We start from the raw sequence: 24,973 nt of genomic DNA, 5'->3' as shown, positions 1-24,973 counted from the left end.
AACTTAGCAGCTGCTTAGACATGCCCAGAAAAAGAAAATAATTAAAACTGTGCAATTGGACCAGGTCAAATTTCTCTCTTTCTTAAAGTATGTTCAGACAAGCTGTTGTACCAGCAAGAAACTTCTATCATTTGATGGTTTAAAATTCTCTTGTTACTGGATGATTGTTTACACATCACTACCTAGCCAACTAACTGCTTCTGAGGACTAAGTGGAAGCTATTTCCTCAGCTTTGCTTTGGCTAACCTCCCAAAGACCATTGAGGAAATATCAACACAACTTCCTTTAATAAATCATTGAGTAACTATATGGGCAGAGTCTACAAACAAGGAACCATATTTCAAGCCATTATACTCATGTTACATTGTAGCCCATACATCTCACTCACTCAGCATCAACACATCTTAATTACTACTTCTGGCAACAAAGCCTTAGTGGTGAGCAAAAACCTTATAAATGGAGACATCCTTCATTGCTGTTCACTTGTCAGCTGTGAGATCGAAGTCTTTGCACATGCTTTTCACAGCAGATAAGCTTAATATCACAGACACTATTAAGAAGCTTCTTGCTATCATTAAATGCCCAGCTCACAAAAACAAAGAAGCAAAAACATCTGTAAGCAGTTCTGCCTTTCCACTCACCTGGCATCTATTATATGGTCATACAGTAGTCAGCGACCAGGAGAGTCCTGTTCTTGTGGCTGATGGAGGCTTTAAGGGAAATACACGATAAATATAATGAAATAATGAGACAGTCAGTTGGTTCAGTCCTGTACAGTTTATTATTGACTACCTGTTACAAAAACAAATGTAGTGTATAAAGATAAAAGCATTTTTATGAGTATGTTTAAAATTACTAACAAAAGCTCCTACAGGCAGATTATTGTCAACAAGCCAAACAAAACCAATCCCATTCCCCTTACCAAAAGAAAGTAAAGTAACTGTCAATCATAAAGCAATTGGTGAACATAACAGTGCCTGGCTACAAAAACGATATGACAAACACTGAACTAAACGGCTAGGGTTTTCCCTTCTAGCACAAATGGAAAACAACTCATTCTGTAGTATGCTCAATTCATACACAATGAACACAGCAGCCACTTTAATGCAAATATCATAGCTACATACATCGCCAGGAATGTTGCCGATATAAAAAATCTTGACCATGCTCAGATGGTCAGTTCTCTGGAAATGGGCAACTCCTGAGGCAGTGATACCCTTTAATCAATAGGTCCTTGAAGGACAAACCAGTCATTTAGTGTTTTTGAAGCATCGTTATTTTCAAAACTGAGGTGCATGCTAGCCGGTTTGGGAAGTTCCTGTCCACAGGAACCGGCTAGACTGCTGAAAAGACCTTTAATGTTAAAGTCAACCATTTAAAAGAACTGCACGTTATAGCTATTACGCTGTAACCAAATAATAATTGCATTAAAGGAAGTTGCACAGGTATAAATCAAGTAAATGACTTTTCTCTGACAGTTTAAAAATAATCTGCAGTTTTATCATACCAGTTGAACAGTGTTGTTAGCTGAAGGCTACAAACTGATAAAGCTGTATCACGGAGGAACTTTACAGCACCAGTAAACTTGCTTTAACTGTTCCAATATAAACTGAAGTGGAGGTGGAAATACAGGTATAAAACTTGAATATTGTATAGTGTGAAAATCCATAAAATTTTGTGCAGTTCCATTTATACATTATCCTTTATATCACAGATCTTTGTACAATCAGTGAAGCTTCAGACTCAAAGAGTGTACCCAAATGCTTCATTTAACGCAGACTTTACTAATCATATGATTTTATTGAATTGGTGTTTGAATCTATAATAAAAGTAACTGAATTGTGTTTTTTAGTGGAAAAGAAACAAAACTTTGTGCCATGTGATTCTCAAAATTGATAAAGAAATTCTGTGCCAATTATAATAAAACAAATCAGTCGCCTGGCTTAGAATATGTTCAAATATAAAGATGTGCATTTATTTAATACCTGAAAAACTCAAGTCTCTCAATGAACTTCCCAGACAATTAATTAATTTGAAGTGCGGTACCTGTTGCTAGGTAAACAGATGTGGTAGCCACTTTACACACTGCAAGGTGCTACAAACAGGAGTGAGGTAAATAAACAGGTCATTTGTTATTGCTAGAGTTAATTGAGGGAAGACCATTGGCCAGGATACTGGCAGAACACCTTGTTCTTGGAAAAGGCCATGATTGTTCACTTGAGCCACCAAAGATCAAAATCTAATGCAAACAATGACATCTTCTACAATGCAGTCTTTCCTTGGTGTGTTGGTGCATCAGCAATAGATTACAGGTTCAAGTCTTGGAGTGTTATGGCTTGAACTCACAACTCCTGACTTCCATGCAAGATTGCCAACAACTAAAAACTAAAAAGAATAAGCACCTTTAGGGCAAAGACAGGCCTTAAGATATCAAAATATGGAAGTAAATAACTGAAGATGCACACTTAATAAATGTATGAAATGTTAATATCCCTACAGCACAGCTAGACTTCTATATGTTAGCATGTACTGTGCATTTAAGGAAATCTGTGGCATGTCTTAATCCCACTTTTATGATAGTGTATTATGAGGTTTAACCACAGGCTTTCACATTGCAGCTTACAGAATTATGCAAAAGCATATTTGCTGGCACTAAAATTGAGGCGTATAACCTGATGTAAAATAACTGGACAATAGTCTGAGTCTGCCACAAATCATGAGTAAGCATTTCAGCTGCATCTGTTGCAGATTGGCAAGTAAATGGGTAACTATTAGTTTACTTTGGCTCTTCATCAAAGTTTAAAAAATAATGACAGGGAAGGGAATTATCAACATTAACTGTGTTCACTTATCAGTGAACTTGTTAGCAGGGCTACTTGTGACACAAAGCAACTGTGCCAATTAGCTGGGCAGGATAACGATCATGGTGTTTAATTCAGTTGGCATTTTGGGTCTTTGTCAGCAGTATATTTTTGCTTTGTTGGCAAATTAAAGAGAAGGTTGGTGTACTGGCTATGCTTTTTCTGCATTTAACCCAATGCTAATAGGTTATTTTATTTCAGGGATTCCATTGGGCAGCACTATTGGCTGTACTTTCACCTCATTGATGAGCAATTTTGTGATGTTGAGAGGGGCTCTGTGGAACCTACCAAAATCTGTCACTTGGAGGAAAGGGGTTAGGTGGCTGTGAAAACTTGACGTGCGTAGCAACAATACAGAAAGGTTTACAAACTATATAAAAACCGTAAAGATTCCCATCGTAATCAAGTAACATCAGTACAAATAGGCAAGGTAGAAAATATATCTGTGATTACAATAGTGATAAAGTAATTCCATGCAAGGTTTGTGAAGATCATTTTCTCTTCTGTTTTGTGATAAACTCATACAGTCAGCATTGAATCCAAGAGACATCAAGAGTGTTTGTCGGCAAGAGACTTGCATCACACTCTATCCCTACAGAGAAAAACACAATGGCTTTACTAACTGACAGCAGTCTTTACCATACAACATTTATGTATGTCATAGGTACCATATACAATTATCTATAGTAAACCTACCATCAAAATGAATACCTTCATTTACAAGTAATTTTTCATTATTTGAACTATTATAAGGACTGGAAAGTTCATTATGCCACTAGTTTTAATATTATGCCAAAATGTTACTGAACAATTAATTACAGTGTGAACATCCAGAGGGACAAGACTGACAAAAGCTTTCAGCACAGTTATGGTGCTCAGATAAAAGAATCTACAAAAGTCCCCACAACTTTGTGTTCAATTCTGGGCACCACACTTCAGAAAGGATGTCAGGGGTTTAGAAAAGGTGCAGAAAAGATTTGCTAAAATAGTACCATGGATGGGAGCTTAACTTGTGTGGGCATACTGGAGAAGCTGGAGTTCTTCTCCTTAGAGCAGAGAAGGTTAAGAAGACAATTGATTTCAGTGTCCAGAAAAACTGTTTCCAATAGCAAAAGGATCAATAGCAAAAATACCAGAGGACAAAGATTTAAGATGACAGGCATAAGAACCAGAGGTGGCATTCAAAAAGAAATTGGATAAATACCTGAAGGGAAAGAGCAGGGGAGTGAAGCTAACTGGATGGCTCTTTCAAAGAATTAGCATGGATGTGATGGACCGAGTGGCCTCTTTTTGTGCTGTATCATTCAATGATCCTGTGAATCAGATGGTGCAGAATCTTGAAAACACATCTATTCACTACTTTCTATAAGGGATCCAAAGGGGAACACCCCCCGCATGTCCACCTTGTGCTTTGATGCATCCAATTCCGCTTCTCATTTCTACGCAACCATTCTATGTTTCATTTTAAAAAGAAATTCCATTCTTTCATTCTTCTCCTGAAGGTGGGCCATAGTTCTATATGTTCCATCTTTCTGCTCCGACCATTCTTTTGACAGACTATATAGGGAATGTCATTAATGCCCTTCATCCATGGGGAACATCATAACTGAGCATGATTCAACCAATGTCTTTTATTCACGCATTACTCAGCAATCATAAATATGGTCCCATGGTGATCTTTCTCCTCTGCAAAATTATAGTGCCCCTGCCATTGCTCTGACTGAGATCGATTGATTTAAAACAGCATCAGGAGGATCAAACATCCTAGGTCCATATTTCAGTTCCACAATGAAATGTGCATTCAGCAACTGAGTCTTAGGGCAGAACTCAATGTTCACTATTTTAATCAAGGTCCATTCTTGGCTACTTTTAATTGCTTTTAGGATATCCATGAGGGAGCAGGAATGGAACCTGCTTCCAGGGATCCAACACATTTTTGTAGGTAGATAGTGCATGAACATGCCTCAGAGACTCACCTAGTATCCTTCTGTGGAGACACAACAGCCAAGTGCATGAACTAACTCCCAACCCAGGCTGCGATCTGCAACTCCAGCACAGACCAGGATTGAACCACTGATGTTTTAGTTTCATAGTGCCTTCTGTCAAGACTGCTAGACTTGACCAACCAACAGATTTGTTGGCTTAGAGGTATGATTCTCACTTCAGGATTGTTGGTTAAAATGCTTCAGGATGTGCCTCAAATTCCTGGATGAATTCCAAAATTTTACAAAAAGGGGGGAGAATTATTAAAACATAGCAAGTTATGATGATCTGGAATGTGCTGCCTGAAAGGGCTTGATAAGCAGATTCAATATTAGCTTTTAAAATGGGATTTGATTTATATTTGAAAATTTTAAAAATGGGGAAAGAGCAAGAGAGTGGGCGTAATTGGATTGTTCTTTCAAAGAACTGGCAAAAATACGATGGGTCGAAAAGTCTCCTATTATGCTATTGATTTTATGAAGTGAGATGCAGGAAAATCATATTCAGAGTTCAATAAAAATTCCTTAAATACAAAGTTTGAACAAAATATAATAATCTCCATTCGCAAAGGATTTTAACAACTAACTAGAAAATAATGTGGAAAAATGTGAGATTATCCACTCTGGTAGGAGGAACAGATGTGCAGGGTATTTCTTAAATGGTGAGAGATTAGAAAGTGTAGGCGTACAAAGGGACCTGGGTGTCCTCGTCAATAAGTCATTGAAAGCTAACATGCAGGTGCAGTAGGCAATTAGGAAGGCTAATGGTATGTTAGCCATTATTGCAAGAGGATTTGAGTACAGAAGTAGAAAAGTCTTCCCTCAATTGTATAGAGCATTGGTTAGACCGCACCTGGAGTACTGTGTGCAGTTGTCGTCCCCTTACTTTAGGAAGGATATTATTGCCATAGGGAGAGTGCAGCAAAGGTTCGCCAGACTTGTCCCTGGGATAGCAGGACTGTCCTATGAAGAGAGATTGGGTAAACTGGGCTTGTATTCTCTAGAGTTTTGAAGAATGAGAGGTGATCTCATTGAAACCTACAAAATACTTAAAGGGATAGACAGGGTAGATGCAGGTAAGATGTTTCCTTGGTTGGTGAATCTAGAACAAGGGGACACAATTTCAAAATAAAAGGGAAGTCACTTAGGACCGAGATGAAGAGAAATTGTTTTACTCAAGACGATTGTGAATCTTTGGAATTCTCAATCCCAGAGGGCTGTGGAAGCTCAGTCATTGAGTATGTTTGAAGCAGAGACTGAGAGATTTCTAGATACCAATGACAAAGGGATATGGGGATGGTGTAGGAAAAAGGCATTGAAGTGGATGGTCAGCCATAGTTGTTTTGAATGGCGGAGCAGGCTTGATGGGCTGAATGGCCTACTCCTGCTCCTATACTCCCTACGTATATTTCTAACTTTTTCCTATGATGACTTCCTTTCAGCTCATTCCAACTTACTCGTAAAAGTAAACTGGAGAATGATACCAAGATTAACTGCTTGGGGTAACTGTTGTCCTTACCATTTGGCCAGCAAATCAGTGAAGCGGATTGGCTGCCTGTTATAGGGTCCAGTGAAAACGAAAACGAAACAGGTCTATAACAGTCATGCGATCTGCCTTGTTAGTTCATCAACCAAATAATGAAGATGAAAACTACACTCTGTCAAGGTCTTGGAAAGGGTGCAGGGAGGTTTACAGGGAGGAGGGACTTCCGTCATATGGAGAGACTAGGATAAGAGATTAGGGCAGAGAATGTTGAGAAGAGATTTAACAGAGGCATTCAAAATTCTGAGGGGTATTACTAGAGTAGGCAGAGGTGAAATGTTTCCACTGGTAGGAGGGTCGGTAACCAGAAGACACAAATTTAAATTCATTGGCAGAAGAATCAAAAGGGAAATGAGGATAAAAAATTTTACACAGTGAGTGGCTACAATATGGTACGCAGGACCTGAAAGCTTGTTAGAAACAAATTCTTTAGCAACTTGCAAAAGAAAAGTGGATATATACCTGTAAAGAGAATAATTTGCAGGGCTATAGTGAAAGTGCAGTGGAGTGGGGCCAATCGGATAGTTCATTCAAAGAGCCAGCAAAGACACGATGAGTTGAACGTGCTCCTTCTGCACCACATGATTTAACGATTTCCAAGAAACTAAAATTACTGGAATTTCAATTCTGCAGCCGAGAATAATAGGAATACTGCTGCAGGTTTTATCTGAAGTAGTTTAGTGAGTATTTCACAATTCCACTGACAGCGAGTCCTGTCTGTCAAACTTGCATACATACAGTCATTATCTGCAGATAAAATAACCCAAACCACCCACACTAAAAGGAAGCTGTTCAGAGATACAACCATCAAGAATTTGTAATTTGATGTATTTTGCAAAGTAAACATCAAATCCCGCACCAAAAAAAAAATTTAAAAAGAAAAAAAATCAGACATATCTGCGGGTCCATTTGACCTCTGGCCAGCCCCACAGTTCGAATTCCACAGAACCACACAACAGCCTGATTGGATAGCTTGAAAAACATGCCGAGGTGGAAGCAATTAAACAGAAGCAGTGGGAGGATTCTTTGGGGCATTGTTTAAAATACAACTGACAGAGTTTCCCCATTTTCTCCTAACTCTCATATTTTCACATACATTCCTGTCCCAAATTAGAAACTCTGCGGTAGAACTGCACAATCCTGAACATTTATGAAAAAATAAATCATTTTTCACAGCAACCTTCCAGCTGTTGCTTCTTTGATTGTTCTTTGCAATCAGGCTCTATTCAGCCAACAATAGGACAAAATGTTCCAGTGAAGACCTAGCTGTGCTTTTTGATCTGGTTGAAAAAGCTCCCACATTAACCCTTTGCTGTTACATAGCCTTTTCACAATGTGGAAATGAAGATGGCCCTTAATGACAAGAACTGTCTCATTGTGGCTCTAAAATTCCACATGCTTTCTTCCAAGACCCTCCACCCTCCCCAACCTCAGACAGCTGGCCTCAGTGGCTAAAGATGGACATTTACCCCTTTCTCTGGAGGGTTCCAGTCATTTCCTGTTGAAATTATGGTGGGAAACCAGGAGAATCCCAGTGGAATTTCCAGACCTTTGTACTTCCAGCAAGACATTTTGAGGATGCTTAAAGAAACAGACTCCAGCTAGAGTGGTCACAAATAAAATGTTTCTGCACACATGAAATCCTGAGAGATGGCTTCATGTGAATGATAATTCAGGCTTATGGATACCCAGGAGCTGACTTCATGTGAGTGATTGTATAGATGGATGAGCACCCAGAAGCTGGGTTCAGGCAAGTGAGGGGTTACTGAAGTGCAATTCCATTTGTTAAACCCTGACAGCTAGCATCGAATTACATAATTCCAATAACCTTTCAATCCCAGGGTAGGGTTGAACAACTCTTACCTGTAAATAGAAGCAGAGATGGTTCATCACTCAGTGTCCATCTCCATTATCTGCAGGCTTCATTCGCATCTGAGCCTGCATCTGAGCTATCATTTCCTGCATTCTGCGCAACTGTGAGGGGAAAATAATTATGTACTAAAGTTACAATATTATTACTGTACAGCTCAATACAAATACTTGTACAAGGGGAGCAATGCCACAATTGCACATCAAAACAAAACACCCCACTCATTTAAAAAAAATCCAGCAGCAAAATATGAGGCAATGTGCTGTACAAGCACATACTGTACATTATTAACCAGGCAGTTATTTCATTAATATGAACTATCAATGTGGTACAGTTCAGTCTCAGTTATAAACACTACCTTTGACAAAAGCAACCCTCAATAAATAGCACCCAGTGAAAACAGAATCTCCTGACTTTTTCAGAATATATTTTATGTTTCATCTGATGGCTATTCACTGCTGCACATGCTCTGTATAAACAAGCAAAATGATAAGCTTTAAAAGGCCATGTTATAACAAGGATGGTGGTTGGGGGCCGGGAGGTGGGAGTGTAGAGTCTGAGAAAGATCCTTTTACAATGAAACCAAGCAAAATGCATCCTGTGCAGTATACAGCCTATGCTTTTAAAGGGCTGAAAATAGTTCTGTGGAGTAGATTAACAGTTCTAATGGATTTGGATAAGCAGCTTCTGTAGGCTGTAGCTCCTGTCTCAAGCAGAGGTTTGTAGATCACAGGATGACAATACTGCAGGCCTGAGGCCCCTGTGTATTTAGGCCATTTAACGGAGGAGACTTGTATGCTGTTAAAACATTTATTTTTAGAATTACTTCAGGCACCTCTCAAATAGTTTATGTCACATAAACTGTTCAGATTTCAGTTTCTTATGCCCTTCGTTGACGTTTCTTTAATGGGCGAGGTCTTGTCGATGAGTAACTGCTTATTCTGGGATACAAAATTCCAACATTTTATATATTTAAAAAATGATGTGGAGGTCACAATCTCTGCTTAAAATAATTTATACTAAGTCCCAAACATATTTATACATGGGTGGTCCCAGATGGATTGAGTGTATGCGGAACCATGCGCAGATCCCGGTGTTACATGGTGAAATTATCTGAGCTCGCAAGGAGATGCAGTCTTGGTCATTATATTACACTGATAGAACAGTTATCTCAGTGCTTGAATGCAGTCTTGGTACTGTATTATTCTATCATATTCAGATGGAAATGATGCTCACAGTTCATCTCTGCTAGAGTAGGTAACTACTGTTCGCATGTAACTGGCTACCATTGAGGATGTGCCGAGTACTGGTCAGTCTCCAGCTTTCCTCAGCATTCATACTCTGACAGTACTGTGCCATCCAGTGGCAAGCACCACCAATCACTTGAGCTACTTGCTCCCGCCCTCCCCCCACACTCACCCCCTTCCTGCAGTGCTGCTGAACATTCACAATGAAATTAAATTCCAGACCACTGACTGAGAATATTTAATTCTGTCCTCAGCAGGCAAGCTTGTACAGCCAGTGAGGAGCAAAAAAAACTGCAGAATTCTCAGGAAAAGCTCTCTGAATAATTACATGTTGCACAGACCAGAACAAAGGGAAAATGGAATGGATGGATTCATCAGGTCTGAGACATTGCCAGATTAGATGCATTTCTTGCAGATGGAATGGCACATTGGATGGATACAGAATGATTAAATAAAAAGCAAGCCAGAATGACTGTCAGAATTACAGCACAGCCATGAAAGAGACAGTCAGTCACACTAGCTAGAAACCAAGCAAGAACTAGCACTACACAGGGAGTACAACATTCGTGTAAAGAAAACATTTACATTCAAATCTGAAGGAAAAGCAATGCTTGTATAAGGGAAACAAGACTTCAATAGGGTTTGTACCATGAGGTGTAATGTTTTGCTGTTGTAAAGAATCCCTTTGAATAGCTGGACTGAGAAATGCTGAAATGCAAAGAGCTCTTGACATCCTGCAAATCAAACATCAGGTAAAAATCTGGGTCTTCAAATTAATACCCATCAGCCATTTGCAGCTTGTTCACAAAGCTTTAGCGACTTTCTATTTTCCGTTTAAGTTTCTAATGCCTCAGCCTTGCACTGCTGCATTTCTTATGCTACTAGTTTTTCCCCATTTTGAATTTTATGGATTGGCTGATTTTGAAACATCTGCTGTTGCTGATAGGTTGAGAATTTGTCCCTCAAATGAGGGAACAGTACTGTGGTTTTAAATAAACAAATGTGGTATTAGAATCATTAGATGCATCCCCATAGTGTTCCATGGTCCATAAGCAGAAATGGTTTAGACACCGGCAAGACCTCCCTGTGGAATTCAGAGCCCCTATCTGTAACAAGTCATTAATGGATGGGGGCTCTTAATTATAACAAACTATAATAGGTCAATTATAGGTGTACTGACTGCACTGCTCTGAGACTTGGTCACATTGACCAAATTGAAGTTGAAATACTTTCTCCTCTTGCGCTCTATTCCAAAAAAACAATTTGAAATAACAGATTATCTTCATTTTGCAACAGTTCAGATGCAGTCAACAGTACAAAAGTCAGCATTCGTACTGAGGTTACTGGACTCTGGACCTGGTCTCAGACTGCAGCCATTTGGTGCAAATCAGAGTTCAGTGGAAAAGTGTGACAGATCAAGGGCATCACTGCACACACAGGGTCAGAGTTTTAATTTTGAAGTTGTTTTTGTCTTCATCAGTGAATGCCAGTGCTGTGAGGCTGGTACAGTAAAGGAGCTTGTGGTTGGAAAGTGAAATAGAGACATACGCCTGCAGAGCATATGTGGAAGAAACCTTTCAAAAAATACCACAGGAGTTAACAGGGCCATTTCCAGACATTCAGACAACGTCTGTAGTCAGCAGGAGCCTGGTCTATACCAGATCGAATGGTGCAGTTACCTTACAGCTCAGATAATGCTGCAATACTGAAATGTAGATAAAGAAACATTGTTGCTGTTGATATAGAGGACAGCAAGAGGCAAGAAACCTAAAGTACTCTTGCCTTCCAAGTCTGCTGACAGGCTCAGCATACAGCTGGCATAGGGCAGGATTTTGACATTTTTCTTACAGTTCTGTATGAGCCTCCTCCACCCTCTGGGGAAGAAAAGTTCCAATCACAACTTGTAAGCCACTGCGCAAATGCAAAATTGTTCCTGCCATTGCTCATCTGTCGCCACCCACACTGTGCAATCCTCCAGCATATAAACAGCCCACAGCACCAAAGGTCATCAGCACATGGAGGTCTGCTTCTACTTCTGTGCAAAACAATACAGAAAATCTGCATCAAATGATTTAACCGTATATGTACAGTATAGAACTTGGATAGGTCTGGCAGTGCATGATGTGAGTTCCATGTGCGAGGAGAAGTTTTAATATAAAAACCCTGCTGAATTCAATATAATCACACAGTAATCAACCCTTAACGAACAGAACAAAAAAAGCCCCACACAGTTATACTCACATACATACTGACTAATTGAAGCAATATGAGGCTGACATTACAGTTGCCTCCTTTCCTCTATAGGTGAGCACCATAGACAACCCTGTTTTGTCAAGGATCTGACTTATTTACTATTGGAGGTGCAGAAACCTGGCTCAAGCAAGGGTTTTGCACAATGTCTTTGACAGAAAGTTCCAAAGACTGTAAAGCTACGGGACACCCGTTAATATACTTAGGTCAGGTTTACCATTTTCCATCTGGCTGCAACCTCTCAGCCAAATTGGCCAACAATTTATTTTCCAGGACACTGGCATTTATAAAACTCCCATCATCATCAAGAATCATACATTTGATGAAGTATTTGCGACACTATAAATGGGGGCGATTCAGCATCATACGATTAGGGGAACAGTAATACTTGTGAGTCTAAGGAATGGAGGATTTAGGTTAGGACATATAGCTGCAGATGGTTCCTCAAACAAGCCATGGGAAGTATTGTAATGATTTAGAAATGAGGCACTTGTGGAAGCATTGGTTGCTGGAAGGGCTGGGCAAGGACAAAACGCCAGGAGTTAGGGATTTAGAGAGGCAGAGGATTCTGGCCACAGATTTCTGGATTTGCTGACATTTGTGAGGAGGTGAGGAGTGCTGCGCAAAAAGTAGTTGTGAAGTCAATCTTTGCAGTGTAGATACAGGTGAAGGTTTTTCCAATGACCAGACAGCAGAATGGGCCATTGTTTAGCAATGGAAGGGTATGCAAAGTTGAAAACTCAGTTCAGGATCAAGCCAAGACTGCGCTTCACTGGGTTCAAATAAGTAACTAGGGATGTAGTTTGATAGTTTAATAACCTGCACAAAATAATTGCAAACATGTTAAACACTAGAGTCTGAAATCCTTGTTCTGCTGAAAAAACAAAGAGTAACTGTGAAGAGTAAAAATATGAATTATTGATCACAGTAACTGCAAGTATGAAAGCGTGAAGTGTTGAGACTTGACTCCTCAAATGCAGCAAGATAGCGTCATTACTGGATTTAATCAGCCTTTTCAATCTTCTTCTTTTGGGGTATCTCCACTAACTAGGCAGGTTCTGCATCAACCAGGCCCTGATGGTTTACTCAGCGATGACCAGGTCATCATTTTACAATTACCATGGAATTAAGGACACAGCTAGCTTGAAATTCAAAAGGGACAGATAGCTCAATGTCAGCATTCTGCAACCACCAGTCCAATTTCTAAATTACATATGACACAAAAGGCGTCTCACGACAACATTCTGCAAGAACTTGTGTGCAGTCTGACATTGTCGCAGCAGCTCTTGAGAATTCCCAATTCCCCAATACATTACTAGCTTCCTGTCTTACTTAAAATGCACGAATTGAAAGGTTTTCATCAACTGGTAATGATTAGAACAGGTGAAATTTATTGTGTTTGCAAGAAAACCATACCAAAGCCAACAGTACCCCCTCTCTAAAAATAAGGCTGGTTGCATAAGGGGAACATGTGTGCATGAGAGATGCAAGACAACTGCCTGGTTTTGATTTTGTTAATAATTTAACATTCAATTCATGTTTTGCACTTGTAAGTCAATATTTTAGTGCATTCAGGTGCCATATCAATTTTCATGCTGAATTGCATTATATGAATTCATGCAAAACAGAGCATACAAATGAAATTCTCACGCAGGAAACTTCAGGAAAATTGTAATTAATATAAACACCCGTAAATGAACAAAGCAGGCTTACAAGAGCCGAAAAACACTAATTTAACTGCAACTTGTCTTAACTGAATTAAACTAATGACAAACTTTTTGGAGGAGGGATGGGTGGGTGAAGGCAGGGGGAGTAACAGGGGATGTAGAAGAAATCTATGAACCAGCTTCACTCCCCATTCATAAAGCCTTTCAATCCTTCATATATCTGCAGACAGTGCTGCCTCTCAATCATGACACTTTCTATGCATCTCTTTTCCCATCCCTCCAACTGCAGATGTCCAGTTGACGGGCTGCTGTAAAAGTAAAAAATGCTAGAAACACAGCCAGTATCCAAAAGAGTGTCAAAATAACAGTGTGTGTAACATCCAAAATCTTCTGTTGTCTTCCTCTCTTAGATCCTGACCAACTTGCATTGCATTTCTTTTTTTTATAATTTCAGATCTTCAGTATTCATCTTTTCTTTCACCCTTCAAGTGTCAGTCTTGGCTCGGCTGGTAGCACAATTAACTGAGCCACAAGGTTATGGGTTTGAATCCCACTCCAGACGTTGGAGCACAAAATGTCGGCTGACACTCCAGTAAGGTACTGAGGGAGTGCTATACTGCTGGACACAAAGCCCCACCTGCCTTCTCAGGTGGATATAAAAATCCCACAATACTATTTGATGAGCAGTGTGAGGTTTCCTGGCCAATACTTAAACCTCAACCAATATCTAAAAGAACAAATAGTCTGGTCATTTGTCTCATTGCTGGCTGTGGGAGTTACCTCTGCGTTTCCCACAACAATGTTTACGTTTCAAAAGTACTTCACTGATTGTAAAGCCCTTTGGGACATTATTAGGGCATGAAAGGCACTATATAAATGCAAATCTTTGTGTTTTCTATGTGTACATGCATACATGCAATAACTTTTACTTATAAGTGTTTATAGTGCTTTAAATGTAGAACAAGGTCCCAAATCATTTCAGAGAGGTAATACTCTCCAAGAGGATCCTTTGCTTTATGTCATCCTCACATCTCCACTGTTTTCGGAAGGGAGTGGTTTAGCACATAGGGTCCTACAGAACAGCTCTGTTAATGGAAACATTTATAAAAACCTAGCATTTCCACAAATCAAAACAAATATTTGTCCCTAATAAGGGGTGCTGTCATTGCTGACTTCCTGAGGTAGTAACTGAGGGAGTACAAGTACACAGAGACTGCAGTGTGCATTTCTAAAAATAGCATCTAACCAGAGGAAGTCAGCCCCATACTATTACAAGTTTCCAAGTCACCTGCGTGATAGACAACATTTGTCTGTGGGACAAACGGCCCATTAAAATGATTTGACTAATACCATATAAACGTCTGCAGGCCAAAAATGTTGTGTTTTTATAAGAAAATTGGAGAAAAATAGTGTTGAACCTGCGTTGTTCCTAGGCCTTGAGGGTCATAGTGCAATTATTCAGATGAGCTGCTGGAGCCTAACCAATTCAGTGAAATTAAAGTAACTTTGACCTGCTCTTGTAGCTACTGCAGAGGCTGGGAATTCTGAAGCAAGCAACTCAACTCCTGACTCCCCAAAGCCTGTCCACCATCTAGAAGGCATAAGTCAGGTGTGATGGAATACTCTCCACTTGCGGCTCCAATGACACTCAAGAAGCTTGACACAATTCAGGGCAAAGCAGGCCACTTGATCAGCACCCGATCCACCACCTTAAACGTTTACTTCCTCCACCACCAACACACAATGACAGCAGTGTGTACTATATACAAGCTGCAGTGAGGCAACTTACCAAGCCTCCTGCAACAGCATCTTCCAAACCAGCGATCTCTACCACAAAGAAGGACAAGGACAGCAGGCACATGGGAACACCGCACCTGCAAGGTCCTCTCCAAGCCACACACCATCCTGACTTAAATCATATTGCTGGCCCTTCACTGTCATGGGATCAAAATCCTAGAGCTCCCCACCAGGAGCACTATGGGCATACCAGCACCAGGTGGACTGCAGTGGTTAAGAGGGTGACTCACCACCACCTTCTCAAGGGTAATTAAGGACTGACAACAAATGCTGGCTTTGCCAGCGATGCTCACATCCATAGAAAAGTTACAGCACAGAAGGAGGCCGTTTGGCCCATCTTGTCCATGCCAGCCCGAGGACACCCAGGCGCCCTTTCTAATCCCACCTTCCTGCACCCGGTCCATGAAAGAATATCTAAAAAGTTGTGGGTATGTGTTACTGGACACCAAGGCTCATTTCTCCAAATTTATAAGTAGCCATGGACTAACACCCATTGATAAAAAAGATACCAATTGTAGCTCAGTGCATTTATCTGTGTTCAACAGAGTCCCTCTTTTAGCATACTTATAGAACATTTGAGAGAGATTCCATTCTTTGGGTCACCTGTGAGCAAATCTGAGTCAGGTTTCCCACTTCAGGGTGTTTTTCTGCAAGTATCACTAGGAGTCACTCTTCTCGTAGAGATGTTTTGTACAGAGGTCAATATTGTGATTGAGGAACATTAATCACCAAAAAGAAAGACTGTGCAATTATGGCCCCCTCCCTCCCCCACCCACTCCCTCAAGTGAATAATGCATTCAATATCATGAAAAATTCCATGTGAGTAGCTGCAGAGATAGTAGATACATTGATTGTGATCTTCCAAAATTCCCATGACTCTAGAAAAGTCCCAGCAGATTGGAACATTGCAAATGTGACTCCTCTATTCAAGAAAAGAGGGGGACAAAAAGCAGGAAACTATAGGCTATCTAGCCTAGTACCTGTCATAGGGAAATGCTAGAATCTATTATTAAGGAGGTAATAGCAGGACATTTAGAAAATCATAATACAATTGGGCAGAGTTAACATGACTCCGTGAAAGGGAAATAGTGTTTGACTAATTTATTAGAGTTCTTCAAGGAAGTAACAAGGTGGATAAAGGGGAACCTGTAGATGTGGTGTGCTCGGAATTCCAAAAAGAATTTGATAGGGTGCCACATCAAAGGTTACTACACAAAATCTCAAGGTGTAGGGGGTAACATATAGCATGGGTAGAGGATTGGTTAGCTAACAGGGAGTAGTGCTGGGGCTTCAACTATTTACAATCTATATTAATGACCAGAATTAAAGGACCAAACATATGGTAGCTAACTTTGCTGATGACACAAAGATAAGTAGGAGGATAGGTTGTCAAGAGGACATAAAGAATAGTGGTAGCAGTGGTAATATTACTGAACTGGTAATCCAGGGGCCCAGGCTAATAATGTGGAGACGTGTTCAAATCCCACCACAGCAGCTGCTGGAATTTAAATTCAATCAAGCTAATTTCAATAAAACTAGTCTCAGTAATGGTGACCAAGAAACTATCACTGATTGTTGTTAAAACCCATCGGGTTCACTAATGTCCTTTAGGGAAGGAAATCTGCCATCCTTACCTGGTCTGGCCTACATGTAACTCCAGATCCACAGTAATGGCTGACTCTTAAATGCCCTCTGAAATGGCCTAGCAAGCTACTCAATTCAAGGGCAATTAGGGATAGGCAATAAATGCTGGCCTTGCCAGCAATACCCACATCCCATGAAAGAATTTTAAAAAAAATCAAGAGTCAGTCTACAAAGGGTTTAGATAGATTAAGTGAGTGGGCAAAATTTGGCAGATTGGGTATAATGCGAGAAAATGTGAACTTGCCCACTTTGGCAACAATAACAAAGCAGTCTATTATTTATTTAGAGAGAGACTGCAGAATTTCAATGGTACAGAGGGATCTGGGTGTCCTAGTACATGAATCACAAAATATTAGTGCGCAGGTACAGCAAGTGATTAGGAAGGCAAATGGATTGTTGGAGTTTATTGCGAAGGGAAACGAGTATAAAAGTAGGGAAATGTTGCTACAGTTGAACAGAGCCTTAGTGAGACCACATCTGGGGTACTGAACAGTTTTGGTCTCTTTACTTAAGAAAGGATATAATTGCATTAGAAGCAGTTCAGAGAAGGTTCACTCGACTCATTGCTGGGGTGAAGAGATTGTCATATGAGGAAAGGTTGAGCAGGTTGGGCCTATAAGGGAGTTTAGGAGAATGGAAGGTGTTCTTACTGAAATATATAAGATCCTGAGGGGACTTGACAGGGTGGATGCTGAGAGGATGTTTCTTTAAAAATTAGAGGTCTCCCATTTAAGACTGAAATGAGGAAACACTTTTTTCCTCTCAGAAGGTCATTAACCTGTGGAAATGTCTTCCCCAGCAAGCAGAGGAGGCTGGGTCATTGAATATATTCAAGGCTGAGTTAGATAGATTTTTGATCAATGAGGGAGTCAAGGGTTATGGTGGGGCGAGGGGGCCAGGAAAGTGGAGTTGAGGCCATAATTAGATCAGCTAGGATCTTACCAAATAGCAGAGCAGGCTTGAGGGGCTGAATGGCATACTCCTGCTCCTGGTTCTTGTGTGACACATGGATAACTTTTGGGAGACCATTATGAGAATGATCTCAAAATGTTGTGTTTAGAACTATCATATTGTCCATATAAGTAATCAGTAATCCTGAAAAGTGTGAGAGAGATTAAACATCATGGAAGCAATGAGCAGTGTTTGAAGGAGGGGGTGGGCTTTGAGATGGAGGTCACATTTTCACTTCCCAGCCTCAAATATTTTGGGAAGGTGGTTGTCCTCTTTTGGAAGCCAGCAATCCTCTGGTGAGTTACTTTTAGTTCAAACTTATTTGAAAAACTAGTTCCATGGCATGTTTTGCAAACATTTGACCATAAGGCCATGATAGGGACTTGGCCTGAATGTTTATCTGACACAATTCAAACAGGCGCTTAGCTAATTATCTTTAAGAAGGTATGGAACACTAAAGAACAGTAATCCCTACTAGGAAAGGTTGATCTTATTAATAATTAGTCATGTTTTACAGGTTGTGTCCTAGCAATGAATACAAAAACCTGCTCTTTTGACACTGATGGAGCACAGTGGGTTAGCAAAGCTTTTTTTAAAAAATGCACAGAATCCATACAGAAGGTGATAAATGAACAGGAATCAGTGCGGGGAGTTTATGTACATTGGTAACCAAGGAGGCCATCGAGAAGAGAGTTAATAGAAGCTGAATCTGAGAGATGACTGGTGGCCACTGATTACATCGGAAAGTATACATGTCATAAAGTGGAGCAGCAGTGAAGGGGTTGGAATAGTTGACCAAAAACCAGAGATAAAAACAAAAAGCTAAAAGCTACTGCGGATGCTGGAAATCCAAAACAAAAACAGAATTACCTGGAAAAACTCAGCAGGTCTGGCAGCATCGGTGGAGAAGAAATCAGTTAACGTTTCGAGTCTTCACGACCCGAAGTTCTGCCGAAGGGTCGTGAAGACTCGAAACGTTAACTGATTTCTTCTCCACCGATGCTGCCAGACCTGCTGAGTTTTTCCAGGTAATTCTGTTTTTGTTTTTGACCAAAAACCAGGGTAGTTGAGGAGGATGATGAGAAATAATGATGATTTTAGTCAGTGCTGTGGGCAGGAGACTACTTTTTTCCCCAGTTAAGAAATAGCAAATGGAGACACATTTGTGTTCCCATTGATTTTGTGTTACACCCCTGTAAAGAGGTACCTGGAAAAACATTACAGCACTTTTTCTACCTTGCTGTTTCCCTCACTCTTTCATCAGAGTTATGCCTTTTCGGGCAAGTATCTGTCACCTTATCTTTTGATTCAGTAATGATATCAAGGGATATGGAGCTAAGGCAGCTAAATGGAAATGAGGTAGAGATCAGCCATGATCTAATTGAGTGGTGGAGCAAGCATGAAGGGCTGTTCTGTTCTTTGTTTCCTAAAAAATCTGTTCACCAGAACCTGCTTATTTTCTTTGCTAGGTGCTAGTGAATCCAGCAAATGGAATACAACTGATCTTTTGTCTTTCTAGTTTCAGTTCTTTCTTGGCCACCAGCTCTACTCACCATCACCTCTCTCAAACCCCTCAATGGTCTCAGATTTCTCACGCTACTTATCTGGAATCCGGTGCTGGATGAACAGAAATCTTCTCTATTGGTATAAGCCACTGACTTCATCCCTCTCCCTGGCAACTGCCTGATGCTCAACCTATCCTTTTGCAGATGTGTTGTCTTTGACCAGAGATGAGCTTCCAACCACATGTCCGACTCTGCCCCACTTCAGCTCACCTGCTGCTGAAACCCTCATCGATGGTTTTGTCACCTCTAGGCTTGACTATTCCAATGCTCCCACAGCCCATCTCCCAACTTTCACCTCACATAAATTATGCCGCCCGGATGCTAACTTGTACCGAGTCCAGTTCACCCTTCATCCCTATGGCTCAATGACATACACTGGCTTGTGGCAATCCTAAAGTGCTCATCCTGGCTTTCAAATTCCTCTGTGGTCTCGCTTCACCTTGCCACTCCACCATCCTGTAACTTCCTCCAGCACTAAAACTCTCCAGCATCGTAGGATACTGGTAAAGTTTCTTCTGAATTCCCTGTTTGATCTTTTGCTCACTATCTTACATTGATGACCTCTAGTTTTGTTCTTCACAAGTAATATTCACTGTGTCTACTTTATCAAAACCTTTTTTAATTTCAAAGACTTCTATTAAGTCACTCCTCAAGCCTTCTCTTTTCAGGAGAAAAGAGATGCATAATATTGCATTTCCAGTAGCATCCTTGCTTGATCAAAATTTACAAGTCTAGAGAAACTACTGCCTTTGGTAATTGGGTTGGTAACCAGAGGTCATACATTTAAAACAATTAAAATATTTTTCCACTCAGTTGTTAAGGTCAAGAATATCCACCTAAAATGTGGTAGAATCAGATTCCATGGTAACTTTCAAATGGCAACTGGATACAAACATGAAGAGGATTAATTTTCAGGATTTTGAAGAAAAAGGTTGTGGTGTGGGACTACAGTGGACAGCTTTCAATGAGCTACTACAGACAACATGGGCTGAATGGCCTTCTGTGATGTGTAAGATTCTATTCTAGAGATGGTTGCATTAAGCATCCATGTTGCAAACTGGCAAAACCCTCCTTTTGATCAATACTGCAGAAGTGTGCCAAATTTTGTATAAAGTGAAATTCTCAGATCGAGTCCTGCCAAGGGGAAATCCAAAACGTACTCACAAATGATCTGCCTCTTATTGTCTTTTCTATTCTCACCTCTATATTAGTGACCTTGGTAATCTGATTCCTGTTTTTATTTTGGTGCCAGATGCTGATCTCCAAATTGAGACCCACTTTGCTTTTTTAAGCATCAACCTACCTTACCCAGAGGAGTGGAAGCATTTATCAGAAACAAACTAGTGACTGAAAACCTCCCTTTCGATGGTTGCACCTGTATAGCAGAAACTCAAAATTTTCTTAAGGTTGTGTAATCATATCAGCCACAGCATCTCAAACAAAAAATTACTATCCAGAGTCACCAAAACATTCTTAACTTGCACAGGAACAGACTCACATGGTTGTTGCTGTGCGCTGCACTGCTACATGCCACATGTGGCACTGAGTGATGAGGAAAGGGCAGTATAAATTGTGCCAGTGTCATTTATTTTACTTGTTTGTGTTATATAACAGCTGTTGTTCAGAGAAGACGACTATAAAGGAGTAGGTGTTCAACTTGCTGCCTGAAGGTAAAGCTGGCGTTTTGGACAAACCACCCCTTATAAGAAACCACCCGTAAAGTGAAAACCTACCCTAAAAAATCTTATGCTGGAATTTGCACCAACATAATTAGGTAAGAAGTCATCTAAGTTGTGCTGGATGCCACTCATTTTCTCTGCCGGTACATTGTGACAGGACATTTACTGCAAAAGCCCAGGAACTATTCAGGGAAGGAAGCAAGTGTTTGTTTTTTTAAGAAATTCCCAGAAGCCACAGGCTATCAGCTTATTTCCTCCCAACCCAACCAGAAAGTGTTCTGCTGATAAAGGCACATTTCACAACAACTGAAAGATGCAACTCAGACCCTTATAGTATGAAGCAACTAAAGACAACACATTATATAAAAGTTGTTATTTTCTTTCTTTTGGGCAAGACTGTCAGGTATGTCAGTTAATCATAAATTGAGCTCCACTTTCGGAGAATAAAAATAAGGTACGTTTATGGCCTTGCCACATCCACGCCCTTCAATGAAAGAATACGTAGCCTTCCAATAAAAATGCTATCGTAAAAGTTTCAAAATAATTGATTGTTGCAGTAAACCCATTTTTATTCCAGTCATAAAAATTACACACAAAATGTTATTCTATGAAAAGAGGGGAAAGGCAGAAGCTATGATCACACTGTATCAAATGCCTGCGTGTGTGCATTCATGTGGTTGGGGAATAGGGTGGGGGAACCTGCATGTACCTGAAGGCCAGTAAATTTAATATATTCCATTCTTTTGTATTCAGCATACAGAAATGCAGGACATGTGTTGCACAAGTGAAATAAAGTGTGAAAACATGACTTCAGCATGGGAAAAGTATTACACTGGTCACTATCTGCAGCAATTTCACAAACTCACACTTTAATGCATGTATAGTCTTGCTCCATTCAGCGCTCGGCACAATTCTTTCAACCACCCCTCTGCATAACCATATCTGAAATCCAAACTCAACACATCCCCACTGCACCACTTCTATTTAACACACAAGCCATCCTGAAAAAGATGGCAATTTTCTGCAAATTTGTTCACAATTTTAGGCATTTTTCTGTTATGAACAGACCCATCAGAAAATGCTCTGAAATGTCATCAAACTCTCTTCACTTAGGGCCTTAACAGTCAACACAAAGAGAGAACATTCATCTTATCAGTACGAATTAGATTGGAATCAGGACTCTGGGCTGAAAGGGACAGTAGCAAACCCATTCAGACTTCACACACATCTCGCACATTTCTCAACATTTCTGGTTACAAAAATTCATGTGGCTCTTCAACTGAATGAACATTACAGTCTAAATTATTTCATTGGGACACTAAAGACCATAGGCTTAGAAGCCAGTCAGTTCCACATCAAGCTATGCACTTAAACCACACCCCTTCAACAATGTCAAGCTGCAATTCCCTAAGGGAGTCAGCAGCTTGCATGTATGTGATTAGATTAATCTGAGTGCTCCGCACAGACAGACACACGCACAGACAGACGCACGCACAGTCAGACGCACAGACAGACACAGACTTTAGCTGCAAAGCAATTGTGTAACTATCATGTGGCAACATGCCAAGCCATGCGACCAATAAGCGCATCTCAGGGCAGAGAGAAATTAGATTAGAATGGATGCATGCACAAAACAATGGAATCACTCCAAGTGTAGCTGTCTGACTGGATTGTAGTAATCAAATGAAGAGATCAACTAGTGGATATTTTTCTTCCTTGATTAGAAAAACCAGTGAACCTGATTAAATGATATTTGCAATAGCCTTATGCAATACGCCTGCTCTCTCTCCATCTTTACACATGCATTCTCCCCTCAGTGTTGCAGTTCTTTCACTCTCTCCAGTATTGTGCATTAGCTATGGCTCAGTTGGCAGCATCCTTGCCTCTTGAGTCACAGGGTTCCTGGTTCAAATCCCACTCCAAGGACCTAGACACAAAAATCTAGACTGACACTTTGGTGCTGCACTATGGGAAGTGCTGTCTTTCAGATAAGATGTTAAACCCGTGGCCTCATCTGCCCTCTCAGGTGGGCATAAAATGGTGCTATTTTGAAGGAGAATAGGGGAGATAGCCCAGTGACTTGGCCAATATTGATCCCTCAATCAATATCACAAAAATGACAGATTATCTGGTAATTATCGCATTTCTGTTTGTGGGAGCTTACTGTGTGCATTACACAATAGTTCAAATGCACTTCATTAGCTGAAAATCACGTTGGGATGTCCTGAGGTTGTGAAAAGTGCTATATAAATGCAATTTTTAAATATATTACAGCTCGCTCTCTCTCTCTCTCTCTCTCTCTCTGTGTGCCAATGCGCTCTCTCTCTACCCAGTATGACAGATCTTAGCACGCTGAACAGCAAAGGTGAGTAAAAGCATTAATCTTCAGTCGCAAGTGAGATCTGCATTAACATGCCAGGTTTTGTCTCAGGTCATGATCTTGTTTTCTAGTGCAAAGGAAAATTGTACTCTTGAAATGAGACACATCAGTTTGTGCTATTGCAGCCAGCGGACATATTGGAGGATTATGTCGCAAGCTGGAAATATCCAGAAGCAGCAATCACGTTCTATCATAGCACATTACTCTCAAAGCTCTCTCTCTTTTTTTGGTTAGTCACTACACATAAATCCTGCTCTAGGACTGGATAAAGTGTTTTACTGACGTGAATTTATATAGGATAGCTTGCCTGTTGTCCAAAATGAGGCAGGTAATCCTCAAAGTAAGGGACTGGAATACTGGCAAAGTTTCAAGAGAAGCAAACAATATTTATCTGAAGAGGCAGCAGAGAGCAGTGCTGCTTTTAACCAGCGTGGCAGCAATTTTTTCTTACTAAGCGTTCCAGCTACTCTTAATGTTAAGGTAAGTGATGGAGATAGGGCAACCCAACCCCCTCCCAGCAAATATCCACCTTTTCTAAAATACAAACACACTGAAAGATTATAAAATAGCAGTGTTCAGTATATAATGCAGTTGACAAAGTTGACAGCAAATACTGACAACTGTTATAAGAATGGAAGAAATAGAAGCAGGCGTAGACCTCAAGCCTGCTCCACTATTCAAGGCGTTGAGACCTTATCTTCTGCTCAACTCCACTCCCGCAATGCCCCCTTTCCTCTTGACCCTCTTCTCCCAGACTTGGGCAACATTCAGGCTTGGGCTGATAAGTGGCAAGTAACATAACATGCCACACAAGTGCCGGTAAATGGCTATCACCAACAAGAGAGAATCTAACCATCACTTCATGTTCAACAGCATTACCATTGCTGAAACCCCCACCAACAATATCCTGGAGGTTACCATTGATCAGAAACTGAACTAAAGCAGCCATAAAAATACAGTGGCCTGAAGAGTTGGTCAGAGGCTGGGAATTCTGTGGCAGGTAACTCAGCTCCCTAGAAACTGTCCACGATCTACAAAAGTCAGGAGTGTGATGGAATACACTCCACTCGCCTGGATGAGTGCAGCTCCGACAACACTGAAGTAGTTCAAAACCATCCAGGATAAAGCAATCTACTTGATTGGCACCCCAACCACCACCTTAAACATTCACTCCCTCCACTGTCAAAGCACAGTATAGCCATGTGTACCATATACAGGATGCACTGAAAAGCTCACGAAGGCTCCTTCAACGGCACCTTCCAAATCCACAACCTCTACCACCTCGAAGGATAAAGACAGCAGATGCACGGAAACACCACTACCTGCAAGTTTCCTTACAAATCAAACACCATCCTGACTTAGAACTAATGCCGTTCCTTCATTGTCGCTGGTTTAAAATCCTGAAACTCCATTCCTAACAGCACTGTAAGCGCACCCACAATGCATGGACAGCAGAGGTTCAAGAAGGCACTTCATCATCAGCTTCTCAAAGAATTAGAGATGGTCAACAAATGATGGCTTGCCAGTGACACTCACC

The 24,973-nt window shown here is 40.6% G+C and overlaps 1 protein-coding gene across 2 annotated transcripts in view; it reads right to left on the bottom strand.

The window, feature by feature from the left end:
* Nucleotides 1-762: 762 nt before the first annotated feature.
* LOC144687585 (septin-2) overlaps nt 763-24,973 on the bottom strand; it is a 125,809-nt gene continuing 101,598 nt past the window's right edge. For both annotated transcript variants that reach the window (XM_078553908.1, XM_078553907.1), the window contains exons 12-13: nt 8,250-8,360; nt 763-3,453 (exon numbers count right to left, since the gene is read on the bottom strand). In XM_078553908.1, coding sequence (XP_078410034.1) covers nt 8,280-8,360 — 81 coding nt within the window. In that variant the 3' untranslated portion in view covers nt 763-3,453; nt 8,250-8,279. The remainder of the gene's footprint in view (nt 3,454-8,249; nt 8,361-24,973) is intronic.

Source organism: Cetorhinus maximus, chromosome 12 (assembly GCF_964194155.1).
Source record: "Cetorhinus maximus chromosome 12, sCetMax3.hap1.1, whole genome shotgun sequence".
NCBI lineage: Eukaryota > Metazoa > Chordata > Chondrichthyes > Lamniformes > Cetorhinidae > Cetorhinus > Cetorhinus maximus.
The sequence above is the reverse complement of the archived record's forward strand: the minus strand, read 5'-3'. Positions and strand labels throughout refer to the sequence as shown.